This window comes from Tachyglossus aculeatus, chromosome 2, assembly GCF_015852505.1.
Source record: "Tachyglossus aculeatus isolate mTacAcu1 chromosome 2, mTacAcu1.pri, whole genome shotgun sequence".
Classification (NCBI taxonomy): Eukaryota; Metazoa; Chordata; class Mammalia; order Monotremata; family Tachyglossidae; genus Tachyglossus; species Tachyglossus aculeatus.
In genome coordinates this window covers 72143519-72165329 of record NC_052067.1, presented here as the reverse complement: position 1 = coordinate 72165329, position 21811 = coordinate 72143519, and the positions used below count along the sequence as shown (strand labels likewise).

Below are 21811 nucleotides of genomic sequence, written 5' to 3'. Positions count from 1 at the left end.
CCTACTTTAAAGTCTGTCTCCCTCACTAGATTGCCAGTTCCTTGAGGGTTGGGATCATGTCTACCAATTCTACTGTGTTGTTCTCTCCTAGGCACTTAGTACAGTGCTCTGCACAGAGTAAGGTTAATAAATACCACTAACCGACTGATCGATTGTTTGGGTGACCTCCGTCTCTAAAGCCGCAGAGGACAGGATACCGTCAGCGCTACAGTTGGCCTACCTCAGGGAATGTTAGGACACCTTGTTTGACGTCTTTCCGGGTGTGTGTCAAGATGAGAGCCAAAACCTCCACCGTCTTCCCGAGGCCCATCTCATCAGCTAAGATTCCACCGGGCCACTGAGGCCCAGCATTCGGGTATTCCTGGATGATACTGAAAAAGCATTAAATAAGTAGGGTCAAAGAGAATAATGCAAGCAATGCCATCATTTTTCTTGTCCAGGATGAAAAAGAAAGTGAAATGAAACATTATACTCTTTTCTGGGATCTTTGATGGTCTTTGTCCATTAAAATGTAAAGGGCAGTTGCCACTGAATCATTAATTATTGTTCAATGACTCCAGAAAACCCTTTAGAACATAAATTGGACTTAGAATTAAATGAATAATGAGAAGAATACATGGCCAAATGGAAAGAATACAGCACTGGAAATCAGGAGATATAGATTCATCACTTGCCTGATAGATGACCTTGGGCAAGTCATTTTACCACTCTGCCTAAATTTCCACATCTATAAAATGTTAAATCCCTTTTAGATTGCAAGCACCACATAGGACAGGGACTGTGTATCTCATGATTATCTTAATCAACCCTATCATTTAGCCCAGTGTTCGGCACATCAGAAGTACTTAAAGACAAAGAATTGCATAATGAACCCAAGGAAGTTCTTAACCAAATTCTACAGTGTCTAATCCTTTACAATTTTATGTCTATTCGAACTTCATTTTCTGGCTGAAAAGTGGTAAGTACTATTTATTTCTTGCTTACCCTTTGTGAAATAGCATCTACCAACATCATCACCCAGTACTCCCGTTTTTAGTACTACCAAAAGTGTTGTTACTTGTTAATTTTTTTATCCATGGTTTGATTGCATTCTCTTAAAAACAAACATACTGTTGCCTTACCAACCAGTAAATGGATTATAGAAGAGTTTCATTCCCTCTGGTGTAATGACCTCTCGCCATAAAAAGTGTAGGTTGTTTTCTAAAGGAGAAAACAGGCCATAAGAACTTTTCTCATTTTCAAAACAATTACATTTAGTAAAAAAGAAGCCCATTCCCATGGAATCCCCAGATAGTGAACAAGACTGCATAGCCTAGACAATCCAGATTCAACTCTTCAGCACATTTAGGCTTTGAGAAAAGAATGTTTACTAACATTCCGTTAGCTTCTTATATTCAATGGAAGAGATGCTTACTAGATACATAAAGGGAGATGGAGAAAAGAAGAGTAAAAAATGACTAACCAGAAAATTAAGTATACGTCTGAACAAAGTATTCGAACACAAGAGGAGAACAATTTATTTTTACAGTATATTCCAATTGGTTATTAAATCAATCAATCAATCATATTTATTGAGCGCTTACTGTGTGCAGAGTACTGTACTAAGCGCTTGGGAAGTACAATTTGGCAACATATGAACATAAGATACAAATGGAAGCACAAGCTTCTCTGGTTTAGGAAGGGGCTTTGCATGCAAAAATCACCTTTGAAATAGAATTAAAATGGTGTTCAGTATTTCTGTAGCACTGTACTAACAGAAAGTAAAAAGTGAATGTCGTAACTAAATATTTTCCCCTCTTATCAACTAGTCCTCCTTTTGCCATTATGCCTTCCCACACCTAACAACCTGCTACACTCTATTTTGCACATATTCTCTTTACTCTGTCTTTTTATTAACTGGTAGTTGCTACACATTTACTGTGGGGTTAAGCACTGTTCCAAGTGCTGGGTTAGATATAAATCAATCAGATCAGACCAAGTCCCTGTCCCACATAGGCTTCACAGTTGAAGAAGGAGAGAGAACAGGTACTGAATCACCATTTCATAATTGATGAAACTGAGGCCCAGAGAAGTTAAGTGACTTGTCCAAAGTCACACAGCAGGCAACTACTGGAGAGCCCGGGTCCTCTGGCACCCAGGCCCATGCTCTTTCTACTTGATCACTCTGCTTTTCACCTATCCCCAGAAAGCAATCCAAAGTTGAGTAAGAGACTGTCGTATTAAATTATTTTTACAGGAATCATCTCCACCCACTCCTAAGTGTTATATGCAATCATTTTCTAGTTTGATTCAATTGTCAAAAGAATCCCTAGTTGCTACACTGCATTTGGAGGACTATTCCTAAGATGGGTCAATTTTTTGATTCAAAGAGACCCACAAATCTGAGTAAAAACCTCATATCAATTCAAACACTGTGCATAAACAAAAAAAAACTGATCATAATTAAAATGGGATACAATTTGGAGCATAAATAAAATGTTGAAAGAGAACACCTTGCAAATAAAATCTATGTCAACTGTCAAAATTCGGGAAAGTAATCCAAAATAGACAGCTCCTCCAGTAGACTGTAAACTTCTTGTGGTCAGAGATCATGTCTAACACTACTGTACTCTCCTAAATGCTCAGTGCGCTACTCTGCACACAGTAAGCACTTAATAAATACCACTGATTGAATGATATTAATAGAGACTAGAAGCAATTATAAACGGCTAATTCATGGCTGCTGAAAAAAAGAAAAAAATACACTGAGTGAATACATATTACAGTAAAATTTGAGGTAAGACAAAATGATGGAAAGGGTAATGAAGGGAAGAGAAATGGTAGAGGTGGGGTTGGAGGTACAGAGAATTGCCTACCTTTGTGATAAAAATTTTAAGGAAGAAGAAAGGGAAAGAAACAAACCTCTGGAAACTAAAGGGGTAGCCCCATCCCAGAATCTCTCCTCCTCTTTCATCTGTTTGCTTCTTTATGTCCCTTTTCCCCTAAACCCCTTCAGACTCCCTCACTTCAAATGTCTTCATAAAAGTTCTCAATCTTTCCTGTACCATTTCTCCTTCTTAAGACTCGGAATAGTTCTTGTCTACTGCCCCAATTAACACTGGTTTGGATTAACATACGACCGTTCAAACCTTAGAAGGTGGCTCCAGACTCAAACCTGTGATTGCCTCCACATACATCCAGAGCTGAGACGGAGGCAACCTAGGCTGGGCTTTCCACGCAGGCTGTGCGAGGGAAAAAGTTGAAAGACCATAAGAACCCATCTAGACTTAAAACTCCTTGTGGGCAGGGACTCCAGCTACCAAGACGATTGCACTGAACTCTCCCAAGAGCTTAGGAGAGTGCTATATCATTATCTGATTGATAAGTGGGTTTTCATTTCACTCTAATCTCAACTTGCCTTTACTCTAAGCACCATGTATTTACCATTGGCTGGAGAGCTTTTGAAATTTTCTCGCTGCAACATCCAGTTAACAGCTTCGCTTTGATATGGCCTCAGCACAGGAATCAATGCAGGGTGCTGGACGTCCTCCCTCAGGTACTGGGCTTCTCGCTGGTGGGTAAGTCGTACAAAATCATACAGCTCTTCAATGTTTTGTCTCTCCAACTCACTGTCTGATACTTCCTCATCTTCCTCCAGGACGTCTGCGGCACATTGAAAGAACAGACCTTCTCACAGTTTGATCCAGCCAACAGGAACCATGGTTAATAGTTTCTATTAAGATTATACCATTACTTGTTAATAAGGATAGAGGAAGTCCTTCATTTACAACCATCCAAATTACAACATATGGCACCAACTGCTACTTCAGCGAACTTACAATTTACATGCTTTTTCATGATTCTGATATCATATCTGCCTTGACAATGTCTAACTCATAAAAAAAAAAACCCCTTGTAACCCCAAAACTCCTGCCCCATGGCTTTCCTGTTCCTCCTCTCCCACACTGGTCTTCCTTCCTCCCCATCTTCTGCAACCCCTGTGCTGTTACAATCACTCCTGCTGTTGCTCTTTGGGACCAGGACCGCAGTGGAGCAAAAAAGGGCTTGGCAGTTGCAGCAGACTCAAAAGCCTTGGGGAAGCAGTCTGGCCCAGTGGACAGAGCACTGGACTGGGGAATCAGAAGGACCTGGGTTCTAATCCTGCCTCTGACACTTGTCTGCTGTGAGCCACTCATTTTCCTTCTCTATACCTCAGTTTACCTTATCGGTAAAATGGGGGTTAAGACTGTGAGCCCCTTGTGGGACACAGACTGTGTCCTACCTGATTAGCTCTTCTCTAACCCAGGGCTTAGAAAAAGTGCCTGGCACACAGTAAGTGCTCAAAAAATATAACATTAACAAAAAAAAAGGAAGCAGTAGGAATTACTGTTCAGTCTGCAGTCACTCTCATCAATCTGCCATCTGTGATTTTTCTTCAGGGGAGGAGGCAGTCAATTCCTAGCAGCCCCCTCCTATGCAGATTCTTTCTCATATGAATTTACAAGGGGAGTGTTTGGGATGTGTTTTATGTCCACCAGTTCTTTCTCACCCAGAAACCTATCCCCTCCATGTCCTCCCTTCCCTTCCTGGGTGGTTTGGGGACCCTGCTCCCAACACTCCTTCTGCCAAAGTGCCCAGCCCTCGGTGAAACAACTAGAGAAGCAGTGTGGTTTCGTGGAAAGAGCCTGGGCTTGAGAGTCAGAGGTCATGGATTCTAATCCTGGCTCTGGCACTTATCAGCTGTGTGACTTTGGGCAAATCACTTAACTTCTCTGTGTGCCTCAGTTACCTCATCTGTCACATGAGGATTCATTCATTCAATCGTATTTACTGAGCACTTACTGTTTGCAGAGCACTTTACTAAGCGCTTGGGAAGTACAAATCAGCAACATATAGAGACGGTCCCTACCCAACAAGAGGCTCACAGTCTAGAAGCGGGAGACAAACAACACAACAAAACAAAACAAGTAGACAGGTGTCAATACCAACAGAATAAATAGAATTATAGCTATATAAACATCATTAATAAAATAAAGAGTGATAAATATGTATAAATATACACAAGTGCTATGGGGAGGGGAAGGGGATAGGGTAGAAGGAGGGGGGGTGATGGGGAGGGGAGAAGGAGGCAAGGAAAACGGGGGGGGCTCAGTCTGGGAAGCCCTCCTGGAGGAGGTGAGATCTCAGTAGGGCTTTGAAGGGTGGAAGAAAGCAAGTTTGGTGAATGTGTGGAGGGAGGGCATTCCAGGCCAGAGGTAGGATGTGGGCCAGGGGTCAACAGCGGGACAGGCGAGACGAGGCACAGTGAGGAGGTTAGCGGCAGAGGGGTGGAGTGTGCAGGCTGGAGTGTAGAAGGAGAAAAGGGGGATGAGGTAGGAGGGGGTGAGGTGATGGAGAGCTTTGAAGCTGAGAGTCAGGAGTTTTTGCTTCATTCAAAGGTTTATAGGCATCCACTGGAGATTTTTGAGGAGGGGAGTGACATGCCCAGAGCGTTTCTGTAGAAAGATAATCCAGGCAGCAAAGTGAAGTATAGACTGAAATGGAGAGAGACAGGAGGATGGGATCAGAAAGGAAGACAGGAGATCAGAAAGGATCACTGTACTAAGCGCTTGGAAAGTACAATTCGACAACAAATAGGGACAATCCCTACTAAACAACAGGCTCACAGTCTAGAAGGGGGAGACGGACAACAAAAAACAAGTAGACAGGCGTCAATTCCTTAAAAATAAATAGAATTATAGATTAAGACTGTGAACCCCACATGGGACAACCTGATTACCTTGTATCTACACCAGCGCTAAGAACAGTGCTTGGCACATATTAAGTACTTAACAAATATCACCATCATCATCATTATTATTATTATTAAACAAGGAGTACAGACCAGCAAAGTCGGGATTTAAGATGTAAAGTTAATACCTGATTAATAATGCTTTAAAGAAATCTGAAACTAAAACAGCCAGGAATAATTTCTCTCCTCCTTCCTTCCTCTTATTCTTCCCTTTCCTCCTCTTCCCCACTTTTTTCTCTCCCCCTTTCATCTATAACACACCCCGCCACCCCTCCTTTTCCCCTCTGCGAAACATTTTTTGTGCAAAAAAAAAAAAATATAAAGCATTTACCCTTTTCTGTGTATTAGATCATCTGTAGGTACAGGTATTGCATATTGTACTGCATTATATTTCTTAACGTGTTGAATTTTTAACTGTATGACTTTCAGGTCAATATGATTACTATTTACAATAAGATATCCACTGAAGTGGCTACATTACTCATTACTCATTTATTGACTGATTATTTGGTAAAAAGAGGGTACCAGATCTTGGTTCAGAAATCAATTCTTCACACTTAACTTTGTTCACCATGGGAAAATTGATTCCAATATACAACATTTCGACACAAGACAGTTTGCAGAATTATGACTGTGTCATAATTCCAAGGACTGCCTGTAGAGTTGTCTACCTTTATCTCTACTAAGTATGATCCAAACAAGACTTTTCCATTTCCCCTAGTATTGTATGTATTCAATTAAGGTGCACATGTAAATTTATTTTTAAACATTATTTTAAAGGTATGGGTTTTAAATCAACTTCAACAATATTTAATGCCCGATTTTTGTGCAATGAAGTGCTTTTCAGTCCTTAACATGTTACAATATAACACATTTTTCACCTAGAAATTTTAGCCTTCTGCCTGGCCAAGTCCTACACCATCCCAAGAATTGAAACACTTTGATGGTGGAGATACAGACATTGAAGTTTACTTTATTTACTTTAAAAAAAAACTATCCAACATCAGGGCTGTTACACACACACACACACACACACACACACACACACGTACATGAGAAGCAGCAGGGCTTAGTGGGGAGAGCATGGGCCTGGGAGTAATACGGTCACGGGTTCTAATCCCGGACCCAGCACTTGTCTGCTATGTGGACTTGGTAAAGTCACTTCACTTCTCTGTGCCTCAGTTACCTCATCTGCAAAATGGGGATTGAGATTGTGAGCCCCACATGGGACAGGAACTGTGTCCAACCCAACCGGCTTGTATCCACCCAAGTACTTAGTACAGTGCCTGGTACATAGTGAATGCTTAAGAAATACCAGACATTTCACACACACACACACACACACACACACACAGAGCCCTACTGAGAGCTCACCTCCTCCAGGAGGCCTTCTCAGACTGAGCCCCCTACCTCCTTTCCCCCCTTCCCCACCCCATCCCTCCTGCCTTACCTCCTTCCCCTCCCCACAGCACCTGTATATATGCTTGTACATATTTATTACTCTATTTATTTTACTTGTACATATTTACTATTCTATTTATTTTATTTTGTTAATATGTTTTGTTTTGTTGTCTGTCTCCCCCTTCTAGACTGTGAGCCCGCTGCTGGGTAGGGACTGTCTCTGTATGTTGCCAACTTGTACTTCCCAAGCGCTCAGTACAGTGCTCTGCACACAGTAAGCGCTCAATAAATACAATTGAATAAATGAATGAATATATGGTGGGTTTTTTTTTTTTTTTCAGAAATGCTTAGATAGTAATTTATGAACAGAAGGGTCAGTTTGGGTATTTCTGTGGTTGGGGAAAAAAAATTACACAATTGTAATTTCCAAATGGAAAATCCAGAGCTCACTGTTTCATCTGCAAAGTACAACCCAAGGCACCACGGTCCAGGTAACTGCACTTGGAGAAACACATCCAGCAGGATAATTTTTTTTTAATCCTCAAAAAAAAAACCAAACACAAGTTCTCAATTGCTCCTTCAATATTCTTAGCAAAGTCTTTAATTATTCTTAAACGTCTCCAGGTTATCCTTAAGGATTCTTTTTCTACAAGAAATGCAAAACTAATAATAACTTTCAATAACAACTGGTGTGTGCTGGAGGAAAAAATGAGAAAAGATTTTAATTTCACAATTGAAAGGAGAGACTTCATACAATAGCAGTCTAAATTTCAAGATAAATGAAAATAATTAATTTGCAGTGCCTTTCGAAAGCCAACTAACTTCAAGTGACCTCTCCTAGTTTGGGCTTAAAGAAACAATTCAGTTTTATATGACAGACACATCCCAGTTTCAAGTTTCAACACTGGGAATGGTTCTTTTCTGAGAAACAGATTCTCTTAACGTTTTGGCTTTTTCCGAATCCCGAAGATGTCCTACGTAAAGAACTGGTCTCCCATCCATCCTTTATAATAATAATAATAATAATAATGATAATGGTATTTGTAAAGTGCTTACTATGTGCCAAGCACTGTTCTAAGTACTTGGGTAGATACAAGGTAATCAGGTTGCCCCACGTGGGGCTCACAGTCTTACAGATGAGGTAACTGAAGAAGCTAAGTGACTTGCCCAAAATCACACAGCTGATAAGCGGCAGACCCAGGATTAGAACCCACAACCTCTGACTCCCAAGCCCGGGCTCTTGCCACTAAGCCATGCTGCTTCTCCCTAACAGTATATAAAACCAACACTCAGAAATTGAGAAACGCTCGGTGTTATGTGTCAACAGCAGCCAAGAAGGCCAATTGAAGATGAGGTGATGAAATGCAAAATTAGAGGCAGATATTTGCCATTCTAAGAAATTGGGTATCCACTCCTGTGATATTGTGTGCAGCTCTCATCACATCTTAGAAAATACCTAACTGCACTAGACAGGGTACAGAAAAAGAGCAACCAAGATCAATTGGAGAACGGAGAAGCTTCCTTAATAAGACAGACTGAAAGAATTAGGATTCTACAGAGTGAAGATATGGGTTGAGTGGTGAAATGACTGAAGTCCATGAAACGATGAGAGAAAAAACTGCGGACATGGTAAACACAACTACTGTTCACCAAATCCTACACCCACTGAGACTGGAGAGTGGTATGTTCAAAACAGGCCAAAGAAAGTATTTTTTTATTTTTTCATGCAAAAAATTCATTACCATAAGGCTAGTTAGGCAGAAAATATCACTATGTTCAAGAAGACTCTGGCTAAATTCATGCAGAAGTGATCCAGAGTGGATCATTGGAGGACAGTTAGAGATAAAGTGGGAGAAAAATTAGTGGTGCAGATGGCACAACATAATCGTTCGGACGGAGAGCCACCATCACAGAGTTTCTCTGTTGGCGACAGAAAACTGGGCTAGGTGGACTATTGGTCTGACCTAGTTTAGTCCACAAAAGATGCAAAGGTGTATATCATACAGTTACGTTTTCACATCGTCAATTTCAAACCAAGTAGCCATCTTTTTAGCAAAGTATACTACCAAATTTTTGTCCCAGAGGGCACCTGCTTGTTTTCTGTATACTTGGTCTAGAGACATCTATCTATAATAATAACAAATAATAATGGGATTTATTAAGCGGTTACTATGTGCAAAGCACTGTTCTAAGTGCTGGGGAGGTTACAAGGTGATCAGGTTGTCCCATAGGGAGCTCACAGTCTTAATCCCCATTTTACAGATGAGGTAACTGAGGCACAGAGAAGTTAAGTGACTTGCCCAAAGTCACCCAGCTGCCAATTGGCAGAGCCGGGATTAGAACCCATGACCTCTGACTCCAAAGCCTGTGCTCCTTCCACTGAGCCACACTGCTTCTCTTGCTACAGATAGCTACAGATATAGATATTCACACTAATATTTTACACTCTTGAATGTTACTGTAGCCCTGAACTGGAACAGATCAATTTGCTACTTTCCATTATCATTAAATAACAATTCTTCCCCTTTTTTGCAATATTACTATTTCATCCTCTTGTTTCTTCCCGTAAAAATGGAGTGTGGTGGGAGATAAAGGGGGAGAGAGCTTATTAAGTGGTCTTGAAGCCAGCTGGTAAGGCGTTTCTTCTTGATGTGGAGATGGATGGATAACCACTGGAGGTTAGTACAGTGCTCTGCACACAGTAAGCGCTCAATAAATACGATTGATGATGGAGGTTTCTGAACAGTGGAGAGCCATGTACAGAATGACATTTTAGAAAAACGATCAGGGCAGTAGAGATAAGTATGGGCTGGAGAGGGAAGAGACTAGAGACAGGAATTCAGCAAAGAGGCTGCTGCAGTAGTTGAGTCAGGATATGGCAACCGCCTGAACGAGTACTGTGACCGTTTAAATGGAGAGGAAGGAGAGGATTCTGGAAATATTATCAAGGAAGAATCGATAGAAGTTGAAGGAGAGGGAGGACTCAAGGTTTAGAAGTGGGCTGATACAAGCTTTTCTGCTGGATTACTGAGCAGTTACTCAATTTGTTCCACAGTTTAATTCCTTGCCATTTGAAATAAAGGCTTCGCTTCCGAATTCCATCAGAAACCTATTAAAATATTTTCAAGAGTCATCCTTTCTTCTGTCCTCTTTTCCTATCAAATCATCAGGTTTTACTGCTAGCACCCTCTTAATCTTGCTTTTCCTCATCATGTGTGCTCCTAGGATGAATGTTATTTTATTATGTAAGCCAGAAGGAAGTGCTTTAAATAGCTAGATGAATAAGACTGGGAGGTGGGGAGGCAAGATTTTAGACCAAGACCATCCTTTTAAGGATCAGGGCCACCACCTAAATCAGACCTGCCTCTAGACTGTGAGCTCACTGTGGGCAGGGAATGTGTCTGTTCATTGTTATATTGTAATAATAATAATGTTGGTATTCGTTAAGCGCTTACTATGTGCCAAGCACTGTTCTAAGCGCTGGGGGGATACAAGGTCATCAAGGTTGTCCTACGTGGGGCTCACAGTCTTAATTCCCATTTTACAGATGAGGGAACTGAGGCACAGAGAAGTTAAGTGACTTGCCCGAAGTCACACACTCTCCCAAGCACTTCACAAAGTGCTTTGCACACAGCAAGCGCTCAATAAATACAACTGAATGAACTTAATCAAGAGTCTCTCTTTAAGGCATCCCAGAGAAGCAAAGCCAGTTCAATAGTACATCATCAAGCTCTCTGTCCGCTACGCTATAAGCTCCTTGTGGGCAAGGGAATGTGTCTACCAACTCTGCTATATCACATTCTCCCAAACGCTTAATACAGTGTTTCGCACACAGGAAGAGAACATTAAATAACACTGATTCACTGACTGCCAAGCACTACGAAAGCCCCTGCTTCTCGGAACAGAGATCACACCACCCATTTTCAGTCTCCAGAAAGATAACCACACAAAGCCTGAATCAAACATTGTAAAACGAGACTGCAAAGAGGAGGGTTTCAGTCATGGAGAAATGCGATACTCTTGCCTTAATTCCACCACAGTACATTTCTCCTTACAACTGGATTACTTAAAGCAGTTGTAAATAGCAATGGAGACCACACTGTTGATTACAGTTCCAGCTCTGCTATGGCACATGTTGCACTCTTCCAAAACCCCATGGTTAAGGATACCTCACTCTGTACTAATAATTATGGTGTTTGTTACGCGCATACATTACGCTAAGCACTGTACAATGCATTGGGGTAGTTACAAGATGATCAGGTCTCACAAGGGTCTCACAGTCTAAGTAGGAGGGAGAACAGATACCGAATCCCCATTTTGCAGGTGAGGGAACTGAGGCACAGAAGTTAACTGACTTGCCCAAGATCATATAGCAGACAAGTGGTAGAACCAGAATTCAAACCCAGGTCCTCTGACTGCCAGGCCTTTACTCTTTCCACTAAACCACACTGCTTCCCTCTATGGGAACTGTGTGCACACCATTTCTTCCAACACTGTGTCCCAGTTTTGTTTATCAGACCACCATTCTAAACCACACATAAAAACATACAGTGAAACCGTGTTGAAGCAGGATTAAATACTTCATCATCATCAATCGTATTTATTGAGCACTTACTATGTGCAGAGCACTGTACTTGTTTAGTACACTGCTAGACTGAGTTAAAGACACCTTTGGGTATTTAATGGTATTCACCCCAGTGCTTAATACAGTGTGTGGCACATAGTAAGCACTTAAACACCATCATTATTATTATTATCATTATTAATTATTACAAACACACATGACAAAGATCAATGATCAGGGCATGCGTGCAATGCAGTAAAATCCCCTGCACAACAAAAAGTAATGGCTACCCAAAGTTACTCAATCAAAATACCAAACTAACTATCAAATTACAACACTATTTTTCACGTCACCTCTTAATGGCTTTGGTAATACATACACTACCTATGCAACGGACAATAAAAATATAGATAAGTAAACAGTACCTGGAATTATAAAGTTGTAAAATTTTTCCATCATTTTTTGAATCAGTCGGCAGGCTTTTTTTATTCTTCCACTTCCATCACTGAGAGAAGTGGGCTTGGCTAGCCCAGCTTCCAAGAGAAAAATCCCAACCTACATCAGTGTATTCAAAAGAAAATTGAGAGAATTGAAAACATTAAGTGTGATCTCCCTAAAATCTCTCCTGCACCACTCCACTCCCTCCTTCCTCCTGCCCCTTCTTCAACTCTCCCATCTTTCCTGGTAGTATTTCAGGAGATCTCCTGCCTCCTCTAAAAGTCCACCCCCTCCATGTGCACCTCTGACCCCATCCCATGAGACCCTCTCAAAGCACCTGCCCCCTCCTGTCTTCCCTTCCTGACTGCCATCTTCAACTGTTCACTCTCCAATGGCTTCTTCCACACTATTTTCAAACATGCCCATATCTCCCCTATCCTAAAAAAAAAAACCCTCCCTTGATCCCACAGCTCCCACCAATCGTCGCCTCATCTCCTGCCTACCATTCCTTCCCAAATTCCTCGAGTAAGCTGTCTACATCCACTGTCTCCACTTCCTCTCCTTTAATTCTCTCCTCAACCCCCTCCAAACTGGCTTCTGTCCCCCTCATTCCACAGAAATTGCTCTTTCAAAGGTCATCAATGATCTCCTTCTTGCTAAATCAAATGACCTCTACTCCATCCCAATCCTCCTAGATCTCTCTGCTGCCTTCAACACTGCCACCCACACCTTTCTCCTGGGAATACTATCCAAACTCGGCTTCGCTGATACTGTCCTCTCCTCGTTCACTCATTCATTCAGTCATATTTATTGAGCACTTACTGTGTGCAGAGCACTGTATGAAGCACTTGGGAAGTACAAGTTGGCAACATATAGAGACGGTCCCTACCCAACAATGGGCTCACTCGTTCTCCTCCTATCTCCCTGGACGCTCTTTCTCAGTCTCTTGTGGGCTCCTCCTTTGACTCCTGTCCCCTAAATTTGGGAGTCCCTCAAGGCTCAGTTGTATTCTCCATCTACACCCAATCTCTTGGAAAACTCATTCACTTCCATAGCTTCAACTACCATCTCTAAATGGATGCTTCCCAAATCTACATCTCCAGCCCTGATCTCTTTCATTCTCTGCAGTCTCACATTTCCTCCTGCTTTCAAGATATCGCTACTTGGATGTCCCACTGACACCTCCAACTTAACATGTCCAAACAGAACTCCCTATCTTCCCTCCCAAACCCTGTCCTTCCACTCACTTTCCTGTCCCTACAGACAGCACCATCATCCTCCCTGTCTCCCTGTCCATTCTCCTCAACTCATCTCATTCATTTAATCTACATATTCAATCCACCACTAAATCCTGTCAGTTCCACCTTCACAGCATTGCTAAATCTGCCCTTTCTTCTCCAGCCAAACTACTATCACGTTAATCCAAGCACTTATTTTATTCCACCTAGATTATTGCATCAGCTTCCTTGCTGACCTCCCTGCCTCCTGTCTCTTCCCACTGCAGTCCAATACTTCACTCTACTGCCCAGATCATTTTTCTACAAAACCCCACTCCTCAAAAACTGCCAAAAGTTGCCCATCCACCTCACATCAAACAGAAACTCCTTACCATCGGCTTTAAAGCATGCAATCACCTTGCCCCCTCCTATGTTACCTCGCTGCTTTGCTATTACAACCCAGACCTTGCACTTTGCTCCTCTGCTGCCAACCTACTCACTGAACCTCAATCTCATTGCTGATCTCTCGCCCACATCCTCCCTCTGACCTGGAATGCCCTCCCTCTTCATATCTAACAGATGCTCACTCTTCCCACCTTCAAAACCTTATTAAAAGCACATCTCCTTCAAGAATCCTTCCCTAAGCCTTCCTTTCCTCTTCTCTGACTCCCTCCTTTGTCACCCCCACACTTGTATTTGCACTATTCACCCCCTCCCTCAGCCCCACAGTACTTATGTACCTATCTGTTATTTATTTATCCTAATGTCTATCTCCCCCTCTAGAATAGAAGCTCATCGTGGGCAGGGAACATGTCTACCAACTGTTATACTGCACTCTCCCAAGCACTTAGTACAATGCTCTGCACACAGTAAGCGCTCAATAAGTATGACTGATTAATTGATTGTCTGAATACAGACTAAGTTTATGAGACAAAAGTCTTTAGTATAATTTTACAGAAACCCAGTGAGAAATGCTGAGAGGAGATTACTTTGCTCTTCTATGTTACTTATGTAACTGAAGGACTTTAGCATGCTTTTATTAATTATGACTAACATCTGAGAGGTGGGCATTTTAGCAAAATCCATAGCAGAACCAGAAAAAAACACTTTGATATTCTAGTGTAATCCAACCAGCCTGGCATACAGCCACAGGAAAACATTGGTTTTCTTGGGCAGAAGCTTGAGCAGGGAGCCCAAGTGGTAGATGAGAAAATAGTGACAGGCACTATAAATGATAGTCAGAAAAGGACAGCCTGTACAAGAAACTCATTGTATAATTGCCCATAGGTCTTTTCAGGCATGTTCATGAATATGTCTGTCCAAGGGGTGATTTTCCAGTATAGAGGACAGGAAGAGATCTAGCCAAAGGAAGCCAAGAACCAGTCAGCAAAGTGAGGCTCCCTCCTCTTGACTCGCCAGCCTGAAGTTCCTTTGAGCCAGTAACTTCTTGGGCTTCTTCATTGCTTAGGGCAGTGCTTTTCCCCCTTCCCTTCTCTCCACCTGACCCCAATCCTCTACTTCTTCCCAGCCTTCACCAGCCCAGCTCAAGCTCTTCTCACTCCCAGGGCCATCTGCAGCCTCATTTCTCCCTACTCAGTTTCCAGTTCTCTTCCATTCCCATGTTGCCTTGCCAACCCAGGCGTCTCTACTCCTGTAACTACCGTGTCTGGTTTCAGGACAACACATGCACATTTATATTCTTTTCTTCACACTCTTAGCCTGTCCAAGAACAGCTGGCAGGCAAACCTACACTTTAGTAACGTATACAGATTATTTAAAAGTGATTACCTTGATGTCACGACTTCCTTCAACTCTTTGGCAAAGTTCTATTACCCTCTTCTTCTGCAACCACCTCAAATCTTCTAACATTTCACTACTAAAAGAAGTCTCTACCAAGATACGGTTCTTGGAATCACTGAAAGGTTCTTGGCTACCCTTCTCCGCACACTTTGGCTGAGGGCGGATCTGCAGCTGACCACTCGACCCTGACTGCATCAAAGTAAAACTTCTTTCATGGAAATTGTCAGTTAAGATTTGCATAGGAAGAAGGTGGAGGACAAATTCGCCCAGGCACGCTCTCCAAGTACAGTCTGAGGAAAGAGGGAAGACTTCAACATTTAGCCCTGTGGATAAGGAGGATGAGATGTACCCAACCTCCTCTTCATCTGTTAACGCTGAGAAACAAACAGACTTTGAGCGTTTCTTTTTCTCCCTGTGAGTCAGTTCCTCCTCTAGTCCATCGTCAATAATGATGAAAGGAGCAGTCGACGAGCTCGGAACTGGAACAGGTTGACTGCTTCCACCCAACGCCGGCTCTTCATTCCTTCGGTCTCCGTGCATATTCCAACAGAGCTCCTTCTTCTTGTCCTCATCCAGCCTCACTGGAGGGGCACGTTTCCGCCGGCTGCTCATTTTGACGCTCTCTTCGCTGGAGCGATACCAATTCTAGAAAACGAAGATAATATTAGACACGGCAGAAAATCTCCCTAGGTTTCATCTTAGTAGTTAACTATATCAGTATGTTTTTGCATGAAATGTGGCACATATTGCTCATACGCTGAATGTGTGTTCTTCATTACGGAATGATTTTTTTATTTTAAGTTATGAAAATGTCTAACAAATTCATCAAATAATTCCTACCCTGCATCACTACATTGGTATATTAGCATAGTCCTTTCCATATTCCTTTATCAGCTATATGAATTGAGAGCGTGAAAACTGCCCCAGGAAGGCAACATATTAATAAAGCAACACTTTTCAAATAGCTATGAAAAGCACATTAATATGGATTTAGGAATACCATAACTCTCTCCCAATACATCCCCCCCAAAATTCTGACAGCATTCTTGAAAGTAATTTTAACGAGCTGAAACCAATGAAAAAATCACTGCATGTGGAGGCTTTCACTATTGTCTACCAGGTCTCACACCTCTCCTTTTCCTCCTAGCTCACACTCTCTTTTTCCTTAGTTTTCCAAATTTCTTCTCACCCATCTCCTGGAGGCAGGAGACCTCAGTTTTCCGTCCCCTACACCCTAGACTCCACTCAAAGTAGAGAGCTGAGGGCTTTAAAGAGGAGAGAAAAACATGAAGTCTGAAACTCTTCAAAGGGGCACTACAATGTTACAGCATTGTAGCCTAGTTAAAAGGCAGGCCTGGGATTCAGAAGACCTACAATCTAATCCCAATTCTGCTACTTGTTGCTGTGTGACCTTGAGCAACTAATTCAACTTCTCTGTGCCTCAGTTTCCTCATCTGTAAAATACGGCTTAAATCCCTGCTCTCCTCTCTTCTTTGACTGTAAGCCCCATATAATAATAATAATGATAGTGGCATTTGTTAAGCACTTACTATGGGACAAGCACTGTGCTAAGCACTGGTGTAGACACAGAGTCATCAGGTTGTCCCACGTGGGGCTCACACTCTTAATCCCCATTTTACAGATGAGGGAACTGAGGCACAGAGAAGTGAAGTGACTGGCTCAAAGTCACACACCTGATAAGTGGCAGGGCTGGGATTAGAACCCACGACTTCTGACTCCTAAGCCCAGGCTCTTTCCACTAAGCCACGCTGCTTCTCATATGGGACATTCTTGTACTTCCCAAGCGCTTAGTACAGTGCTCTGCACATAGTAAGCGCTCAATAAATATGATTGATGATGATGATGATGATGATGATGATGGGACAGGGATTGTGTCTGACCTGATAATCTTGTATCTACCATGCCTCAATGGAAAGAGCACGGGCTTTGGAGTCAGAGATCATGGGTTCAAATCTCGGCTCCACCAATTGTCAGCTGTGTCACTTTGGGCAAGCCACTTACCTTCTCTGGGCCTCAGTTACCTCATTTGTAAAATAGGGATTAAGACTGTGAGCCCCCCGTAGGACAACCTGATCACCTTGTAACCTCCCCAGCACTTAGAACAGTGCTTTGCGCATAGTAAGCACTTAATAAATGCCATCATTATTATTACTATTACCCAAGTGTTTAGTCGGTCAGTCAATCAAATATTGAGCACTTACTGTGTGCACAGACATGTACTAGGCACTTGGAAGAGTATAGTATAATAATATGATAAACATGTTTCCTGCCTACAATTTAACAGTCTAGAGCTTAGAGTTTGGCACAGTGCTCATCAAATAGTAAGTGCTTAATACCACAATTATTATTATTATTATTATTATTATTATTATTATTATTATCATTATTATCAGGGCTCCCCTAGACTCTCTGTGGTCTGCCCAGTTAACTAAGATGTAGACCGCAACCAGCAGAGCTCTGCTCAAGTTCAGGCCTGCTCTGGCCTTAATTGTGGCTGATGATTGTGGGCCCCATGCCTGGTAAAAGCCCTGCTTTTCCTTTGTCTTTCTGTAAACGGATGAAGAAGGAAGGGGAGCTGCTAGGACTCAAAATTCCCGCATTCCCAGTGGAACCTACATGGGCTCAGCAACCTACCTGGCATATGCTACCCCCGGGACCTACATTCTGTATATCGGACCAACTATTAATTTAGCACAAAGTTACCACTTCACACAGCCAAATCTTGGCGAGAGAAATCTCAGAAGTAAACTCAAACCTATCTGAAGCCCATCCCAGCTCCACAACCTAGTTGTTGAAGCCACTGCTCCAGCACAACCATTGCTCCAGGGTCTGGGGGCAACAGGGTGAGAATAGTATTAAAAAAGCCCAATGACACGAAAATCAATTTCTTCACTTGGATTCATGCTCCTCAAAGTCTTCTGAATGGATGGAGGCTCACCCATCATTTACAAGACTCTATCACCTTCCAGCACCTTCAGCCTGAGCCAAGACTACCTGCCTACAACTGGACAGAAGGGATGGAGGCACAGTCATTGCAGTGACCACAATGGCAAGGCAGAAAGGAGAAGGCAGCTGGCCAATCTCGTCCCCTTCTTCGGGGGCAACGATGGCCACCCCTATAGCCGCGACCACCACCACTACAGTCTATGGGCCCACCAGTGCTCTGCCCAGCATACCTGCCCAATCAATACCATTGACTGACTACCACTGCCATCCTCACCGGACAAGAGGGTGTTAACGGCTCTGAAGACCCAGTCCAGGATGGGCATTTTGAGTCAGGGCCCCCGTTCTCTATCTACTGCTTCAACCCAAGAAAGTGCCCTCCCTCCTCCCTGCCCCTGCACCTCGATTTGGGCCCTCAAAGACACCTCCACTGCGTGGTGGCGGCTAATGATGGCAGCAGGGACTAACTACCTTTGTCCTCACCCTGTAACTTTTTTCCTCCTTCGGTACGTGTGCTAAGAAATGTCACCCAGAATTCTTGGTCTTGACCCACCTTCTTAGCACCATATGTGTAAAACCATATCATTTTATTAAATGCGAGACATAAAAGTAGCAAAACAGCTTTAAGAATTCAAGAAGTATAGATTCTGAAAACCATTTCACTATGGAATGAGGTTTATAAAGAAACACTAAAGCAAGAATGGGTCAGTCGCAAAGCAGTATCAATCAACTACCATCTGTAGCAATTATCCATCTTCAGCACTAACGTTTGTATCAATCAATCAATCAATCAATCGTATTTATTGAGCGCTTACTATGTGCAGAGCACTGTACTAAGCGCTTGGGAAGTACAAATTGGCAACACATAGAGACAGTCCCTACCCAACAGTGGGCTCACAGTCTTCAATTGTACATTCAATCATTTATTCCGATTGTGAATATTTTTCTGGTCGTCTCTGGACTTAGAATGTAAGCTCCTTGTTGGCAGGGCACTTGTTTTGTGCTTTTGCTGTACACTTCAAGGAGCTCAATTAATCAATCAATAATACTGGAGCGCTTTCTGTGTGCAGAGCATTGTACTAAGCACTTGGGAAGCTGTGTTGCCTAGTGGAAAGAGCATACGACTGGGAAATCAGAGGACGAGGCTGTAATCATGGCTCTCCCACTTGTCTGCTGTCTGACCTTGGGCAAACCACTTAACTTCTCTGTGCTTCAATTACCTCATCTGTAAAATGGATATTAAATTTTACTTTCTCCTACTTAGCTATTATGTCCAAACTTATCTGGTGTTTACCCCACTTAGTACAGTGTTTGGCACGTAATAATAATGGTATTTGTTAAGCACTATGTGCCAAGCACTGCTCTAAGCACATAGTAAGAAGCAGTGTGGCTCAATGGAAAGAGCACAGGCTTGGGAGTCAAGAGGTCATGGGTTCTAATCTTGGCTCTGCCACTTGTCAGCTGTGTGACTTTGGGCAAGTCACTTAACTTCTCAGTGTCTCAGTTCCCTCATCTGTAAAATGGGGATTAAGAGTGTGAGCCCCATGTGGGACAAACGGCTACCATCATCAATCATCATCATCAATCGTATTTATTGAGCACTTACTATGTGCAGAGCACTGTACTAAGCGCTTGGGAAGTACAAACTGGCAACATATAGAGACAGTCCCCACCCAACAGTGGGCTCACAGTCTAAAAGGTTGATCCAAGCACTTATCCTATCTCACCTTGACTAATGCATCAGCCTCCTTGCTGACCTCCCTGCCTCCCGTCTCTCCCCAGTCTAGTCCACACTTCACTCTGCTGCCTGGATCATTTTTTTCTAAAAAAACGTTCAGTTCATGTTTCTCGACTCTTCAAGGACTTCCTTCCAGTAGTTGCCCATCCACCTCCACAACCAACAGAAATTCTTCACCATTGGCTTTAAGGCATTAAATCGCCTTGCCCCTTCCTATCTTACCTCACTGATTTCCTACTACAATCCAGCACGCTCACTGTACCTTGATTTCATGTATCTCACTGTCCATCCCTCGCCCACATCCCGCCTCTGTTCTTGAGCTCCCTCCTCCTTCATATCTGACAGACCATCACTCTCCCCATCTTCACAAGCTTATTAAAATCACATCTTCTCCAAGAAGCCTTCCCTGACTAAGCCCTCATTTCCCTACTCCCTCTCCCTTCTGCATCACTCTTACACTTGGATTTGTATGCTTAATGTACTCCACCCTCCACTCCACTGCAATAATATACAGATTCGTCCTCAACATTTTAATTTTGGTCTCTCCCTCTACACTCTAAGTGTCTTGTGGGCAGGGATCAGTTCTTCCAACTACGTTTACATTGCATTCTCCCAAGCACTTAATATAGTGCTCTGCACACAGTAAGTGCTCAGTAAATATGATTGATTGATTGGGGGTGGTGAAATACCTGGTCTGTCTCCTACTTAGACTGTGAACCCTGTGTAAAACAAGTATTGGGTCAGACCTCATTATCTTGTATCTACCCCAGCTCTTTAGTACATTCCTTGGCACACAGTAAGAGCTTAAATGCCAAAATTAATATCAACATTAGGAGCACACAATATGAGTGGGTAGATGTAATCCCTGCTCACAGAAGGAGTTTACGGTCTCAGTAAACTGAACTGTACTCAGTGGGCGCTCTCCAAATAATAATAATAACAATGGCATTTATTAAAGCGCTCACTACATGCAAAGCACTATTCTAAGCGCTGGGGAGATTACAAGGTGATCAGGTTGTCCCATGGGAGGCTTACAGTCTTCATCCCCATTTTACATGAGGGAACTGAGGCACAGAGCAGTGAAATGACTTGCCCAAAGTCACACAGCTGACATTTGGCGGAGCCGGGATTTGAACCCATGACCTCTGACTCCAAAGCCCAGGCTCTTTCCACTGAGCCACACTGCTTCCAAATATAATTTCTACTACTAGGGTCTCATATTCATTCATTCAATCATATTTACTGAGCACATACTGTGGGCAGAACACTGTACTAAGCGCTTGGAAAGCACAATTCAGCAGTAAAGAGAGACAATCCCTGCCCACACCAGGCTTACAGTCGCATATGTGTTGGCACCCACAGAATGCAAAATCAGATGGTGATATGCCGACTTGTACTTCCCAAGCGCTTAGTACAGTGCTCTGCACACAGTAAGCGCTCAATAAATACAATTGAATGAATGAATGAATATCCTACACCAAGCATGTCAAGCTCAATCCTGGGGAAGAATGACACTCAGGTCTCACTTTTTAAAAGCTGCAAATTATTAAAGAATCCTTGGTAAAAAATGATTAGCAAACTAGCATGTTATTACTCGATAAAACCAAAGGAAGTGAAATTGGCAAACAGAACAATAAAATTTTCTTTCAGATTTAGTGAGAGTTTCTTATTTGAGGGAGGGAGCAGTGGCCCAAGAACAGCGTATGTGTCTGTGTTTCCCCAAACTTCAGGGACAGAGAAACCTGCAAAGACACATCCCTGTCCCAACAATTCTCTCTGCGTAGAAATTCATTCATTCATTCATTCTATCGTATTTATTGAGCGCTTACTGTGTGCAGAGCACTGTACTAAGCGCTTGGAAAGTACAACTCGGAAAAATATAGAGAAAGTCCCTACCCCACAACGGGCTCACAGTCTAG

General features: G+C 42.6%; 1 protein-coding gene across 2 annotated transcripts in view; it reads right to left on the bottom strand.

The window, feature by feature from the left end:
• Window positions 1-21811, bottom strand: part of SHPRH (SNF2 histone linker PHD RING helicase) — a 171384-nt gene that overhangs the window by 106652 nt on the left and 42921 nt on the right. For both annotated transcript variants that reach the window (XM_038762901.1, XM_038762893.1), the window contains exons 2-6: window positions 15179-15835; window positions 12161-12290; window positions 3424-3642; window positions 1122-1200; window positions 221-371 (exon numbers count right to left, since the gene is read on the bottom strand). In XM_038762901.1, coding sequence (XP_038618829.1) covers window positions 221-371; window positions 1122-1200; window positions 3424-3642; window positions 12161-12290; window positions 15179-15802 — 1203 coding nt within the window. In that variant the 5' untranslated portion in view covers window positions 15803-15835. The remainder of the gene's footprint in view (window positions 1-220; window positions 372-1121; window positions 1201-3423; window positions 3643-12160; window positions 12291-15178; window positions 15836-21811) is intronic.